Consider the following 13,186-nt stretch of genomic DNA (forward strand, 5'->3'; position numbering starts at 1 on the left):
CCAAGATGATATGTATTTGGCCACGGACCCCGATCTCGAAATATTTAGTTCCAGGGACCCCCCAGAAGCAAAATTTGAGTTAGAAATGTTCGCTTAAAAAAAACATATTATTCAAAGATTTTCACACATTTTCACAACTTTAAAAAAATAGCAGATCTACAAGCTCGCAGCGCGGCACTCGGTGCCGCGCTGTGAGCTTGTAGATCTGCTATTTTTCAATAGATAAAGTTATTAGGGCCCCTCCACCTTGGGCCCCAGTAACTCAGTCCCACTTTCCTACCCCTTGTGACGCCCCTGTGTGTGTGTGTGTGTGTGTGTGTGTGTGTGTGTGTGTGTGTGTGTGTGTGTGTGTGTGCATGTGACTGTAACGTTCTAACAGTGTGGTCTGGTCTGTTATGAACCAACGCCCTGCTATTCAGCAATAAGGGGCCACAGCCGCCCCCACAGAATATCTTTACAACCGCTATAATGTAAATGTCTTAACGATCACGTAAACACTGTAAACAGAGAGGACTGGCGTCCAGTCTTGTTTTACGTTTGAGAAGCACTGTACAAGACTCTCGTACAGGGGTTCTCAAACTTAAACTTTGACAGTGGACCACTGCTCTTGTATTTGCCCTCTACACTAAGGGCCCTATTATTTGCCTACCCTTAACCCTTACCCCTACCCAAGAAATGTGGGCAAGGCTTGCTCTGTCCCTAGCATCATGACTCCAGCAACATGGCTGCATATCGCTAGACAGGAGGACTTGAACGTGAGACTGCAGTAGACATTATGGGGAAACCATTTATAACATGCCTTGTGTTTGTGTGGAGCTATTTAAATCGTTCTACATTGTAACGGTTTGTGAACTCTTCCAGTAAACCTCATTTGCAGTTCCACAGCCAGACAAAGGTAGCGTGTACTGTACGTACAGTAATCTGTGTGCTTGTGTGTATGTGTGTCTGCGCACATATACGCACGTGGGAGTTTGCCAAAACAAATGCATGTTATGCATAAGCGTGTGTGCGCACACACATACAGTATACACATACATGCGTGGGCGTTTGCCAAACGAATCCATGTTCTGCGTATCAGAGTCTCCAGTGTGTCTGCCTGTCAGCCAGACACAGCCAGAAAGCTGGAGGCCTCATTAAGCCACAGCCTCAACACCCGACTGTTTGCACCCACCGCTTCGTCATCATCATCATCATCATCATCATCATCATCATCATGGTGGCTGCCGTCTAAATGAACTATGGCTGCAGATCAAATCTATGGCCTTTACTCTCTGTGTTGTGAGGATGTGAGAGAGCTATAGGGCTCGATGTGGTTGGCTGACTGTGGTTGGCTGACTGACTCCACTCCAGGCACGTTCACACATAGACATCATCAAAGGGGGCTTGAGCCCCGGCTCCTTTATCAGTCTATAAAAAAGTGTCCTCTCTCCAGACCATGAATGCAGTTTTCACTACGATGAAAGAAATGAAAATGCCCCACCTGAAGGCAACATTCAGGAGAATTAATTGCCTTATGTTGAAATTCTCCTGAACTTGAATGCAGTGTCTTAATGTTGAAAGAATTGCTCTCTCTTTGAAGAAATCCACATCTCCAGTATTGACTTGATTATGTGTGGTATCACGCACTGAAAATAGCAGCCCTCCAATCTTGGAGGTCTGCTATTTTCAATATTTTCACCAAAAGGCCCTTTTAGACATTTCAGCCCCTGCCTCTCTAACACTCTCTGCACGTCCCTCTCCTCTCCTCTCCTCTCCTCTCCTCTCCTCTCCTCTCCTCTCCTCTCCTCTCCTCTCCTCTCCTCTCCTCTCCTCTCCTCCCCTCATCACTAATCAGTGGTGGAAGAAGCGCTCCGTTACAAGTGAAAGTACACACATTTTGGCATCAAGGTGCACTTAGAGAACCAAAAGTAAAAGCAGCCAAAATTGGTTTGAACTTTGTTCAAACAAAGCCAATCTGTGAGCTCCCAGAAGGCGTCACATGGCGATGCGTTGTGAGCTTCTACAGATGTGCCATTTCAGAGCTTCACGCACAGGCCTTCAGGCCCTGCCTTTGGCAATTCATTTGATTGATTGAACGCTTTAGTAGAAGTTCACATAGGAGAGGCACAGCCACAGCACAGGACACAGTTCAGATACAAGGTCTATTAATAAAGGGTATACGCATGCATGAAGTGAATGGCAAATCCAATGGCAAAGTGAGTTTAACATCGTTTAACTTTTTTAATGCAATCAGATGGGACTTTTCTGTTTGGATGTGTGCATGGGCTGTCAAGGCCAGAAAGTACTTTTTGCCACTCAGACAGTAGGGGAGAGTGTTTTTTGCAGGTCTTTCAGTCTGAGTGTATCAAAAAAGCAACTGGGTTAAGGCAGTGGAAGCTTGTGATTGGCCGGCGCGGAGGGGCCGAAAGTCAGGGGGACGGAGATACACCTAAACCTAACCTTAACCCTAACCTCAGTAAAACTAACGCTGGTGAATGCTAACCTGGTGAATGTTAAACTGGACGGACCAACGGTGCTTAACCCAGTTGCATTTTTGATACACTCGGACTGAAAGACCTGCAAAAAACACTCTCCCCAGACAGTAGGTGTAACCTCCGCGTAACTCCCGGGTATGACGATGTTGTCACGCGGATACCCTCGATAGGATTTAAACCCAAGAAAGCACAATGGCACAATGTTTACATTGGAGTTTTCTCTACTTGGATCTCTTTTTCCCCAAATCCTTTGGACAAAAAAAAAGTTCACAATGCGTTGCGACACATTGTGCTGGGGCCTGGGGGTCCAAGGAGTTAATAGGTACGTTTTCTAAATCTGCAATCTAGTGACTAAAGTGGTAAAGTAAAGTACAGTAGGCTACTTGTGTGAACCTCCTTTGCACCTCAGCTGCATGAAAGGCATGAGGAGTCAGTCCAGCCATCTGGTAGCGTGTTCATCTGGTAGCGTGTTCGCTGCCCGTACAGCTCTGATAATAAGCAGGCTGTCTGTCTGTGTCTCTCTCTCTGTGTGTGTGTGTGTGTGTGTGTGTGTGTGTGTGTGTGTGTGTGTGTGTGTGTGTGTGTGTGTGTGTGTGTGTGTGTGTGTGTGTGTGTGTGTGTGTGGCTGTGCTCGCGGGCGGGCGTGCGTTGCGTGCATGTGTTTAGACAAGAGAGGCTGGTCTCTAAACACAACCCAGAAATAGCCCCGCGCTGCCACTGTGTGTGTGTGTGTGTGTGTGTGTGTGTGTGTGTGTGTGTGTGTGTGTGTGTGTGTGTGTGTGTGTGTGTGTGTGTGTGTGTGAGAGAGAGAGAGAGAGAGAGAGAGAGAGAGAGAGAGAGAGAGAGAGAGAGAGAGAGAGAGAGAGAGAGAGAGAGGTAACAGTAATGCAGCCAACAGCTTACATGTTGATGCATTAGAGAAAGTGCTTCTCAAACTTTGTTTAGTTTTTACTTCAGGGATCTCCATAGCTCTGAGAGTATATAACAAATGGAACCAAAGGGTCTGTTTGTTATACACTCTCAGAGTTACAGACCTGTCAAGGGTCCATTTGGAACTAGTCTTGTGTAGCCAGACAACTATTCCACAATCTCCAAATGCTCTATAGAGTCTGGAACTACACCACCTGAACGGCGAGTGATGAAAGCTGGCATTTCCTTTCATGACAATATATTTTAAAATGTCATTTCTGCTAAGCTGCAAGCTAAATATGCTTTTTATTTATATTAGGATAAATGTGCGCGATGTTAAAACAAAACAGAAGTGGGGTGATGCTCAGTGGCCTTGTGGTTAGAGTGTCCGCCCTGAGACTGGGAGGTCGGGGGTTCAATTCCCCGGCCGGGTCATACCAAAGACTATAAAAATGGGACCCAATGCCTCCCTGCTTGGCACTCAGCATCAAGGGTTGGATTGGGGGGTTGATCACCACCAAGGGGGGTCCAGGGACCACAGATGAAAATTTGCCTACGGCTGGCCAACTCTGGCTCATTTACATTGAAGTGAAAACTGACATGTCCATTAATGAGCACGGTCCCTGTCAAATAAAAACAAACTTTCATTAACCGGGCACTCATCATCATAAGAACTTCCGTCTCCCAGACTGTATGACGGGAGCATTTGCAAATCGCAGGAGTCAACAGTCTGGCCACGCGAGACTCATTTGGAACCACTTCAAGTAACCCAGAGGGTCCCTGGTTCCCACTTTGAGAACCACTGACAACACCTTGTGTGTGTGCTTGTAGATGGTCTATTTTCACTAGTTTTAAATCATTTTTAAAATGATAAATACAAAACGAACGGTTTTAGACATACAAGGTTTCCACCCGACAACAACGGTATAGACACATCTAAGGTACTAGGACTACTAGTAAGTCACAGTAGAAAGTGAAGAAGTTCAAAAACATAACTTCAAATAAGTATTCCAAATGTAGTATTCCAAATGTAGTTCCCTGGGGCCCAAGATATTCATTCATTCAATAAACAGAATTATTGATGTGAGATATATACCGTACGTCTACAGTATATGTTGCAGCCAAAAAGAGAGAGATAGAAGAAAAAAGAATATAAAAAGATAATGCATGAATAAATTACTGCATAGCAACCAAAGATATAGAGAATATTAATGCGGCACAAGGATGAGAATAAAGTTGGCAACCGATACAGCAGTGCAAATAGCAATCAGTTTTTTATTTATTTTTATGATGCGGTGAACTTTAGCAGTTCTGTCCTACATATAATCTAAAAATGTTCAATTTATGCAAGGAGGTTGGAATGCAACCTAATATAAGTATGTACAACAATGTCGTTTTTCACAGCCTGTGTGTGTGTGTGTTTCAGCAGAATTAAACCAGCTTACATTAGCATTTTCCATCGTGTCACAGAGCCGTGATTAACACTGTATGTAGCCTCCATATGAAGTATTAACCCTAACACAATGATGCCATTGACACTATAGCCTCCGTAACATTAAAGGTTAAGTGATTTCTTTTCATTCAAATAATAACCAAATGCGTCTATGTTCTGATAGTACTAGTTTCTATGTAGTGTTTGGTCCGTGTTTGGACTTCCGCCTTATCTCCTGTGATGAGAAAAAAAGAAGTTTCTGTTTTTTCCTGGAGGAGACAGGTTTTCCTCCAATCAGGATAGATTGGGGCCTTCCTCCAATCATGGTCGAGTGGGGGCGGGCCTTACGTGCACCACTTGATCATGATTGGAGGAAGAAATGAAATCACTTACCCTACCTTTAACCCTAACACCTTTACAGTAATTCAGGCTTTTGCAAATCCCGCCCCATTCTGCCCTGTTACTATGATGGGACATTTGACCCTGGGCAGATTGTTTTTATAGTGGCAGTGAATGGGATTTTTTTATTTTTTCATAGCCTCATTACAGCTATATAAAGTACCAAAGGAAAAACATCTAGGTGATATTAATAAAAAGGGAAGACAAAGGTACAGTAGTTACATTGCAAAACAGGGGGTTTCCCCGAAAATACATGTTTTAATTAGTTTAATCCTCTGGATCAGAGAGAGAATAGAAATAGAAAGAGAAAGAGAAAGCGCATTGCATCTTGGGTAGGAAGAGGAGAGCCAGATTATAGTTCTCCTCACATAATAGGCTGGCTTTTCGTAATTCTGCCCATTTAAAATATATGTACCCAATCGTAACTAGTTAGACCATTGATAAGGTCCATGTGAACTAGTTTGTTGAAGCTTATTCATTATGATGAGCGAGATCGCTATCACCGCCCGCGGCCGTACTGGACGAATGCCGTGTCGCGCAGAGCGGACAGTTTTTGAAAGCCTGAAGCAACATTCTCCACTGCACAAACTCCACCCCCGATAGCAAAAAGTGAATGGTTTTTTCTGGTTGGCCAGTCAGGGAGTCTCAGGGACCAATCAGAAGGCTGACAAACGGTGAATTGACAGTGTAGCCTCCATTATACTACTATAGCGTCGTTGTCGGGTGGAAACCTCGTATCTCCAAGTTTCAAATGTGTACGTTCTTTCGCAATGTAAAGCCCTGCTTCATCATACAAGGCTGTGACACAGAAGTAGTGAAAACAGCAGATCTACAAGCACACAACGCCTCGCAGTGGGTTCCTCACCAGAACCCCATGAGACCACATCATAACACCACTCCTTCAGTGGCTCCCGGTAAAACACAGAAGAATAGATTTCACAATACTGATCACCACCTACAACAAGGGTTCCCAAAATGTTTAGGCCATGACCCCCATAGTTGAACTGGGCACCCCCACCCTGACAAGCACTTGGAATTGTAGGTATTACATAGTTGTTTGACTCGGTTCCACAGATACATGTTGTGAACATGTCGCAGTGCAAGGCATTGTGAGCTTGTCGTCGGTTATTTTTACAATGTTCGCCTATTTCCAATATTTGACAGTTTGGCCAGCTTGGTATTAACAACTTGGGGGCCAAACTCGTTCAGTAACGAGATACGGCCACTGGACGTCGCTGTGCCAAAACTAAGTTGTCTCGTTGAGAAACGAGACAAGGGGTTAACTGTGCAGCGTGCAGCTGCGCACATGTTGTGTTCCCTGTGAAAGACCCTGGTCCATACGTCATAACGTGGCTCGCACAGAAACAAAATGGATCGTCAAGGCTGCATACACTTCCATTCTATGCTGAAAAATAAAAAGGGCTTTATCTCTGAATAAGACACTTTACCGCGATGGTCGGCCCTGGTTTGGATTTTAGTTTTGCGAGCGTTTGTAAACAAATGGATTATCTTCCTCAATCGTCAGCGGACACTCACGTGCACACGCACGAAGCTTCCGAGGCTCTTCAAAATAAAGCGTAAGTGAACGGCGGCATAGAAATGTTAGAAACCTTGGCTTCCGTTGTGTTAAAAAGGTCTTGAAAGTCCTTGTATTGTCACTTTATAAATCATTTACTGTATGTTGGATTATTTACTGTTGAGTGAGGAAAAAAGGTTTGACATAAGCTAATCATTACAATTTAACCCAGAGGGTCCCTAGACCTCAAAACCGTTAAAGAGACCTCAACCCTAACCCTGTCCACATGCTTTACCTGCAATTATACGCTTGCTACTTTCACACCATCAGGCTGATCAAACACTTTCCACCAACCGTGCTATTAACTCCTGTTCATGATGAGCCATCAATGGCCGTGCCAACTGTGAAAGGACCGACCGAACGACTGAACGACTAACTGGCCGGTGCTCTTAATGAAGCGTTTCACACGTTTTCAACCTCATCTCATAATTGGTCGTCCTCGCCTAATGCTCATTATAAGATGGCACCATTTCTATCTTCTCTATAGTCACTCACTGGGTCTCAGAGGAGGCTGAGGACAGGTCAGGAACCTGCCTTACCAGTGATATCATCGCTCATTATCGCTTTTTAACACATCAAATGCCATCATTGGCTGCATGACCCCCATACACATGCGATCGGTAGCGCGGTGATGTAACATTCCAACAGCGGCGCGATCGGCGAGCTCCATTCGCTCATGACATCCGCAATTGTACATGCATTCTCTATGGGGGATTGTGAAGGCTGTGCTATGCTGTGTCCTGTGCACGTGGGCTGACCAGGAAGTACTTGTGGCCGATACGGCCGCCAAGGCCGATGGGAAATGTAGTGTTTTTTGTGCACCTGGTGCTAAAAAAGCCTTATTTATTATTATTTAACTGGTAAACATAAATGCAGTGCCAGCCAGAGTTAAAGACGTCCCCAAACGTCTTAGGGCAGCCAAAGTGTCAACTGCAGGAGCTTTCTAGGAACAGAACGGCTGTAGTTTCCACAGCCCACCGATGAGACTGAAAGTTAGTGAGGAGTGAGGACCAATCATAAGAAGATCGAATTGAAAATTCGATTCGATCGATTGAAAATGAGACATTAACTCTCCTACTGCCAGATTATTTATTTATTTATTGGGTCTGGCGCCATCAAAAAGCGGCTTACCTTTGCGACGTTATAGTAGATAGACAGACAGACATTTATTTATTTATTTTTATCTTTTTTGGTTGTGCAATAGTGCACTTTGGTCTGCCAGGCAGCAGAGGGCGGCGTCATGCGAGAATGAATGTGAATTTGCCTGTTATGTGTTGAAGAAGAAGAAGACCAGTCACTGGCCACAGAGCCTCAGAGCCAGAGAAAATCAACAAGGAAGTGAATTGTTCTCCGTTGATGTTAACGCATAATGGATTTTTTACACCATCACCGCGGAAAATGTGTTTACAGTAGACGGCCGCGCGACGCCTCATCAGCTTACAGTCATCAGACGAACGAACCGAACGAGCGCCGTATTGGCATTGAGGTTCTGTAAAAAATGGGGCGAACGTGAACGTTCGAAGCGGCGGGAGAGTTAAAAAGGTTTGGCAAAAATACGTTAACTCAAACGACTTTCAGATCAACTATCTCACTATGGACTTCCCTGCCAAGCGACTTTAATCGACTTTTACTTATAATTTTTTTTTTTTTCTTTTTTGAAAAAATATTTTTGGACCCCATTAAATCTAGTAAACATGATTTCAATCGCGATTTTACATGTTCCACCCCCATACAACCCCATCTTTCATACAGGGCAGCCATCTTTGCTTACATAACATGTAAAACATAATGGCTATTTTCTCAAGAATGCCTGAACGGATTTCCAATCTGATTTTTTTGTTTGAAAGCTGTGAACAGCCTGCACAAACATGGTGCATGATCTGTGCATGGGCGTGCATGATCTGTGCACTATAAATTACATGGAAGTCTATGGAGACTTATGGCAGGGAGATCCCAAAGAAGGCATATTTAAATGGCAGTAAATGTGTTAACACTTTAGGTGTTTTTATTTTTTGTAATTATCCAAACAGAGTGCCAGCATTTTCCCCATTCACTGCATGTGCTTTATTTTGAAAAGCCCCGGAAGCGACGATTGTGTCCATGTTGTGTGAATTCACTACATTCCGGAAGTCAACCAGGCTTTTTTTACTTTTACACGAAAATGTAAAACCTAAGGGCAGCTGGCTGTCCCGGCTTAGTGTTGCTGTGAAAAAAAAAGTGGTTCTCGGCGATCAAAGCGTTTTTTTGGAGAAAGATTCTGAGATAAAGCTGTTTCTTTGCAGCACAATGGATAGGAGCCTATGGAGATTACACGGTTCCGGATTACGTCATTGCCCAATGGATTGCCAGCTTGATAATGTCTGTGTAAGTTATTTTCTTACTCTTTGGATAAGAGTAAGAGTAAGTTAATATGTTTTCCACTGTCAGTTGATGTTCACATCCAAAATGAGTAAAACGGCCGGCGGGTTCATTTGTTTATTTATGGAACATCAGTTCTTATTATTAAGCCACCGTGCTATTGAGACTGAGACCCTGTGGTAATGGACGGGAGGGAAAGAATTACGCTGTGACCCAGGGGGAGGATATAGCGGCCTCTAGTGGCACTGATGTCACACTTCTTTGTTCTCTCCAGGGGCAGAAGAAGCAGCAGAACAGCATTGTCAACAGCTTAGAACCACAGTAAACACCATCTTCTCTCAGCAGGTCACTCAGAGCCCAGGAGGGAAAACAGCACAAAGTACACTTCCCAGCATAAGGTCACTGGTGCAGTTTGAGGAGGGGGGAAGGAGGGGGGATTTGTGGGAACTGGCGTGAGCACACGACCCCGTCGCCTCCCGGAGAAGGTCACGCTCACTCAAAAACATGTTGTTTCTTTTGCTTTAAAAACTCCTCTCTTTCACTTTCTGTCGCTGGCAGTGGTGGAAGAGTACTCACATATTACCCATTTAGGCCTAAGTTCGGTTTGAAAAAAGCCCTAAGTCCGATTTGAACCCGCTGTTTACCCACTGTTTTTCTGGAAAACTATTACTCAGCAGTGTAGCAGCTAGAAACCAAACTCCAAACTATTTGATAGCTTACACCTTTGGCTTTTCATACCACATACTGTACCTACTGTAATACACAAACATGTGTCCCTGGCCTGAGGGGTAAAAGCACACAAATGTGTACCTGTCCATAATGGGTTAAGGAAACGTATCAATACTGCAATGTACATAGGCCTACTACTATAGAAGTCCGGCATTCAAAATGTACTTAGTATGAAAGTGTTGGCATCAAAATGTACTTAAGTACCAAAAGTTGAAGTACTAAAGTGTTTGAAGATAGCAGATCAACAAGCTCACAACACGTCGCGATGCGACTTGTACTTATCTACTTGTAGATCGTTTTATTTGTTTGTGTGTGTGTCTCTGTCTGTGCCAGTGACTGCTTCCACACATAACTGCGACCAGAAACATGCAATCAAAATTAACAGCTTGGTGAAATCAGTGCGCGTGCGCACGTGTGTGTGTGTGCCTGCCTCAGCTTGCCTGGTGTGTGAACTTCGTTTGAATCGTTTCAACTGCTGCGCAGATTGGATATTCGTTAGCCCCACCCCCACCCCCGGCCCCCGCGCTCATTGGAGGAGCCGCAGTTTTTGGCTTGCTAAACTGCCGATTCATGTACTCAGCTCCAGACCAGAGAAACAGTCCACTCTGAGAGTGGGCGGGTCTCTGGGCTGGAAACCAGGCAAGCGCCACCCCACATGTGCTCAGACAGGATCTGCCGCGGAAAGAACGAACGCTCGGTATGGCGCGGCGGAAAAAAGAACGAGCGTTCGTTCGGCGGTAAAAGAGTTAAATGGTTGAGAAGTGCAATCAAAAAGCTCTAAATCACCATGGAACAGCCTTAGATCATCATCCAACTATAAATCCAGTGTGGAGCAGCTTAGATCATCGTCCCACTATAAATCCACTATAAAAGTGGAGAAAAGCGGTCCTTCTGGCACCCATTTGTCTTCTGAATGGGCTTCCCAATCGATGTGGAATTACACATGGGTACAGTGCTTTGGCAAAGGCAGAGAGCTGACAAAGCTGATTTTTGTTTCTTCTTCTTTTTTCTTTTTTTTTTTTTGTTGGTCAAATGTTGTTTTTTTTAAAACATTTTCGGGAAGTCTGCCCATAGTTGAGGAGGGAACTGAGCTACAAGATTGTATTTCATTTCATTTCATTTCATTTCCAAAGTACATTATAGAGTAGCCACTCATTTGTGTCTGGATTTGAATAAGGATAAATCATTTAGCATTTTTTTGGCATTTGTGTTCTTTTTTTTTTTTTTTTTTTCATATGAAAGCAGAACATTGTAAAAGAAATAATGAGATGTTGGTTAATTAGATTGAATGGTTTTGAAACTACAGTTTATAGAACTGAAGTCAAGTTAAACACCTTAAGCAGATAAATCCACTTTTAAATGGCTCAGTGGATAAGGGTCCATTTGGTTCCATGTGTACACTCTCAGAGTTACAGACCTACAACTCCCCATGTATCCCGTAGGCTCAGACCCTTCCTCACCCAGGAGTCAGCCCAGCTCCTCATCCAGACATCAGTCATATCATAACTTGACTACCCTAACTCTCTCCTCACTGGCCTCCCGGCATGTGCACTTAAGCCTCTCCAGTTGATCCAAAATGCCGCAGCACGATTGTTCTTCAACCAGCTGAAATTCTCACACGTCTTTCTCCGCTCCCTCCACTGGCTCCCGCTTTCTGCCCGCACAAAGTACAAAACACTGATGCTGGCCTTCAAAGCTGTTTTACCTGTTACCTTTCCACTTTGTGCCTTGTGGCACATAAGGCCTTCACAGAGCTCTTCCACTTCTCTCGGTCAGCTGCTGCAGTCCTCACTTCAAAGCAGCCAAAGGTATGGCTCCTCCATACCTCCAAAGCCTGATCAATCCCTACAACCACACCCGTGCACTCAGATCAGCCAACACAGGGATGCTGACAGAACCCTCGCTAAAATCCCCAGTTCAACAATCCACTCGTCCTAGTCTCTTTGCCCTCCTGGCCCCCAAACTGTGGAATAAACTCCCTGTCGCACTTAGAGCGGCAGACTCACTCCCTAGCTTCCACCGCGGTCTGAAGACTCACCTCTCCAGACTCCACCTCGGCCCATAGCACTTACCGTAGCACTTGCGCACTCCCAATGACCATACATGTAATTTAGATAGCATTTTTCTTTTAAACATATCTTGTTTTGTTTTATTGATATTGATGTATTACCTTCTTTGCTTATTGTAAATCGCTCTGGATTAAGAGCGTCTGCCAAATGCCTAAATCGTAAATTGTATCTTCCCTGGACCACACGTTTTGAAGTACAGTAGTAGCCTACGTGTGCTAATATATACAGGCTGTGCAGCTCCCAGCTGGGAACAGAGACCCCCCCCAACCCCCCCTCCCCCACACCCCTCCCCTCCACATAAATGCAGCAGAAGCCTGGATAAGAGCAGCTTGTATCAAACAGCAGAGGGGAGGAGAAGTGCAGCATTCTCTCAGCAGAGAAACATGAAGCAAGACGTTATGGGGCTTATACTGAGAGAGAGAGAGAGAGAGAGAGAGAGGGAGGGAGACAGAGAGATAGAGAGAGGGAGGGAGAGAGACAGAGAGATAGAGAGAGGGAGGGAGAGAGACAGAGAGATAGAGAGAGGGAGGGAGAGAGACAGAGAGATAGAGAGAGGGAGGGAGAGAGACAGAGAGATAGAGAGAGATACTGTGAGAGAGAGAGAGAGAGGGAGGGAGGGAGACAGAGAGATAGAGAGAGATACTGTGAGAGAGAGAGAGGGAGGGAGAGAGACAGAGAGATAGAGAGAGAGATGAAGTGAAGAAGAGGAAGATGTGATTCAAAACTAAATACATATGTTCTCAACCACAGGGACGTACAGAGAATGTTAGAGAGGCAGGGACTGAAATTCCTTAAAAGGGCCTTTTGGTGAAAATATCGAAAATAGCCGACCTCCAAGCTCATAACGCGTCGCAGTTGGCTATTTCCGGTGTGTGAAACCACACTGAACTAAGCATAATCAAGTCAATACTGGAGATGTGATGTAACGGCATGGATTTCTACACAGAGAGGGCAATTATTTCAACATAAGATGCTGCATTCAAGTTCAGGAGAGTTTGGACAAGGCAATTATCTTGAATGCTGCCTTCAGGTATGGCATGGAAAGAGGGCATTTGCATTTCTTTCACCCTATAGTAAAAACTGCATTCATGGTCTGGAGAGAGGGCACTTTTTACAGACGGATAAAAGGGCAGGGGTTCAAGCCCCCTTTGATGTCTATGTGTGCACGTGCCTGCTCAAGCACTTTCAACCTGGCATCGCTATTTTGGTCCCAAGATGTCAAAACCTTACAAAATAACTC

General features: G+C 44.6%; 1 protein-coding gene across 1 annotated transcript in view; it reads left to right on the plus strand.

Moving 5' to 3' along the window:
- Positions 1–707: 707 nt before the first annotated feature.
- The window catches only part of LOC308297782 (cadherin-2-like), a gene marked incomplete at both ends in the record, with an annotated part of 63,243 nt that continues 50,764 nt past the window's right edge, over positions 708–13,186 (plus strand). Inside the window, 2 exon segments of the mRNA XM_080741349.1 lie at positions 708–755; positions 1,079–1,216. Coding sequence (XP_080597475.1) covers positions 708–755; positions 1,079–1,216 — 186 coding nt within the window.

The sequence above is a fragment of the Nannobrachium achirus genome (assembly GCF_963921795.1).
Source record: "Nannobrachium achirus genome assembly, chromosome: 1".
NCBI classification, from domain to species: domain Eukaryota; kingdom Metazoa; phylum Chordata; class Actinopteri; order Myctophiformes; family Myctophidae; genus Nannobrachium; species Nannobrachium achirus.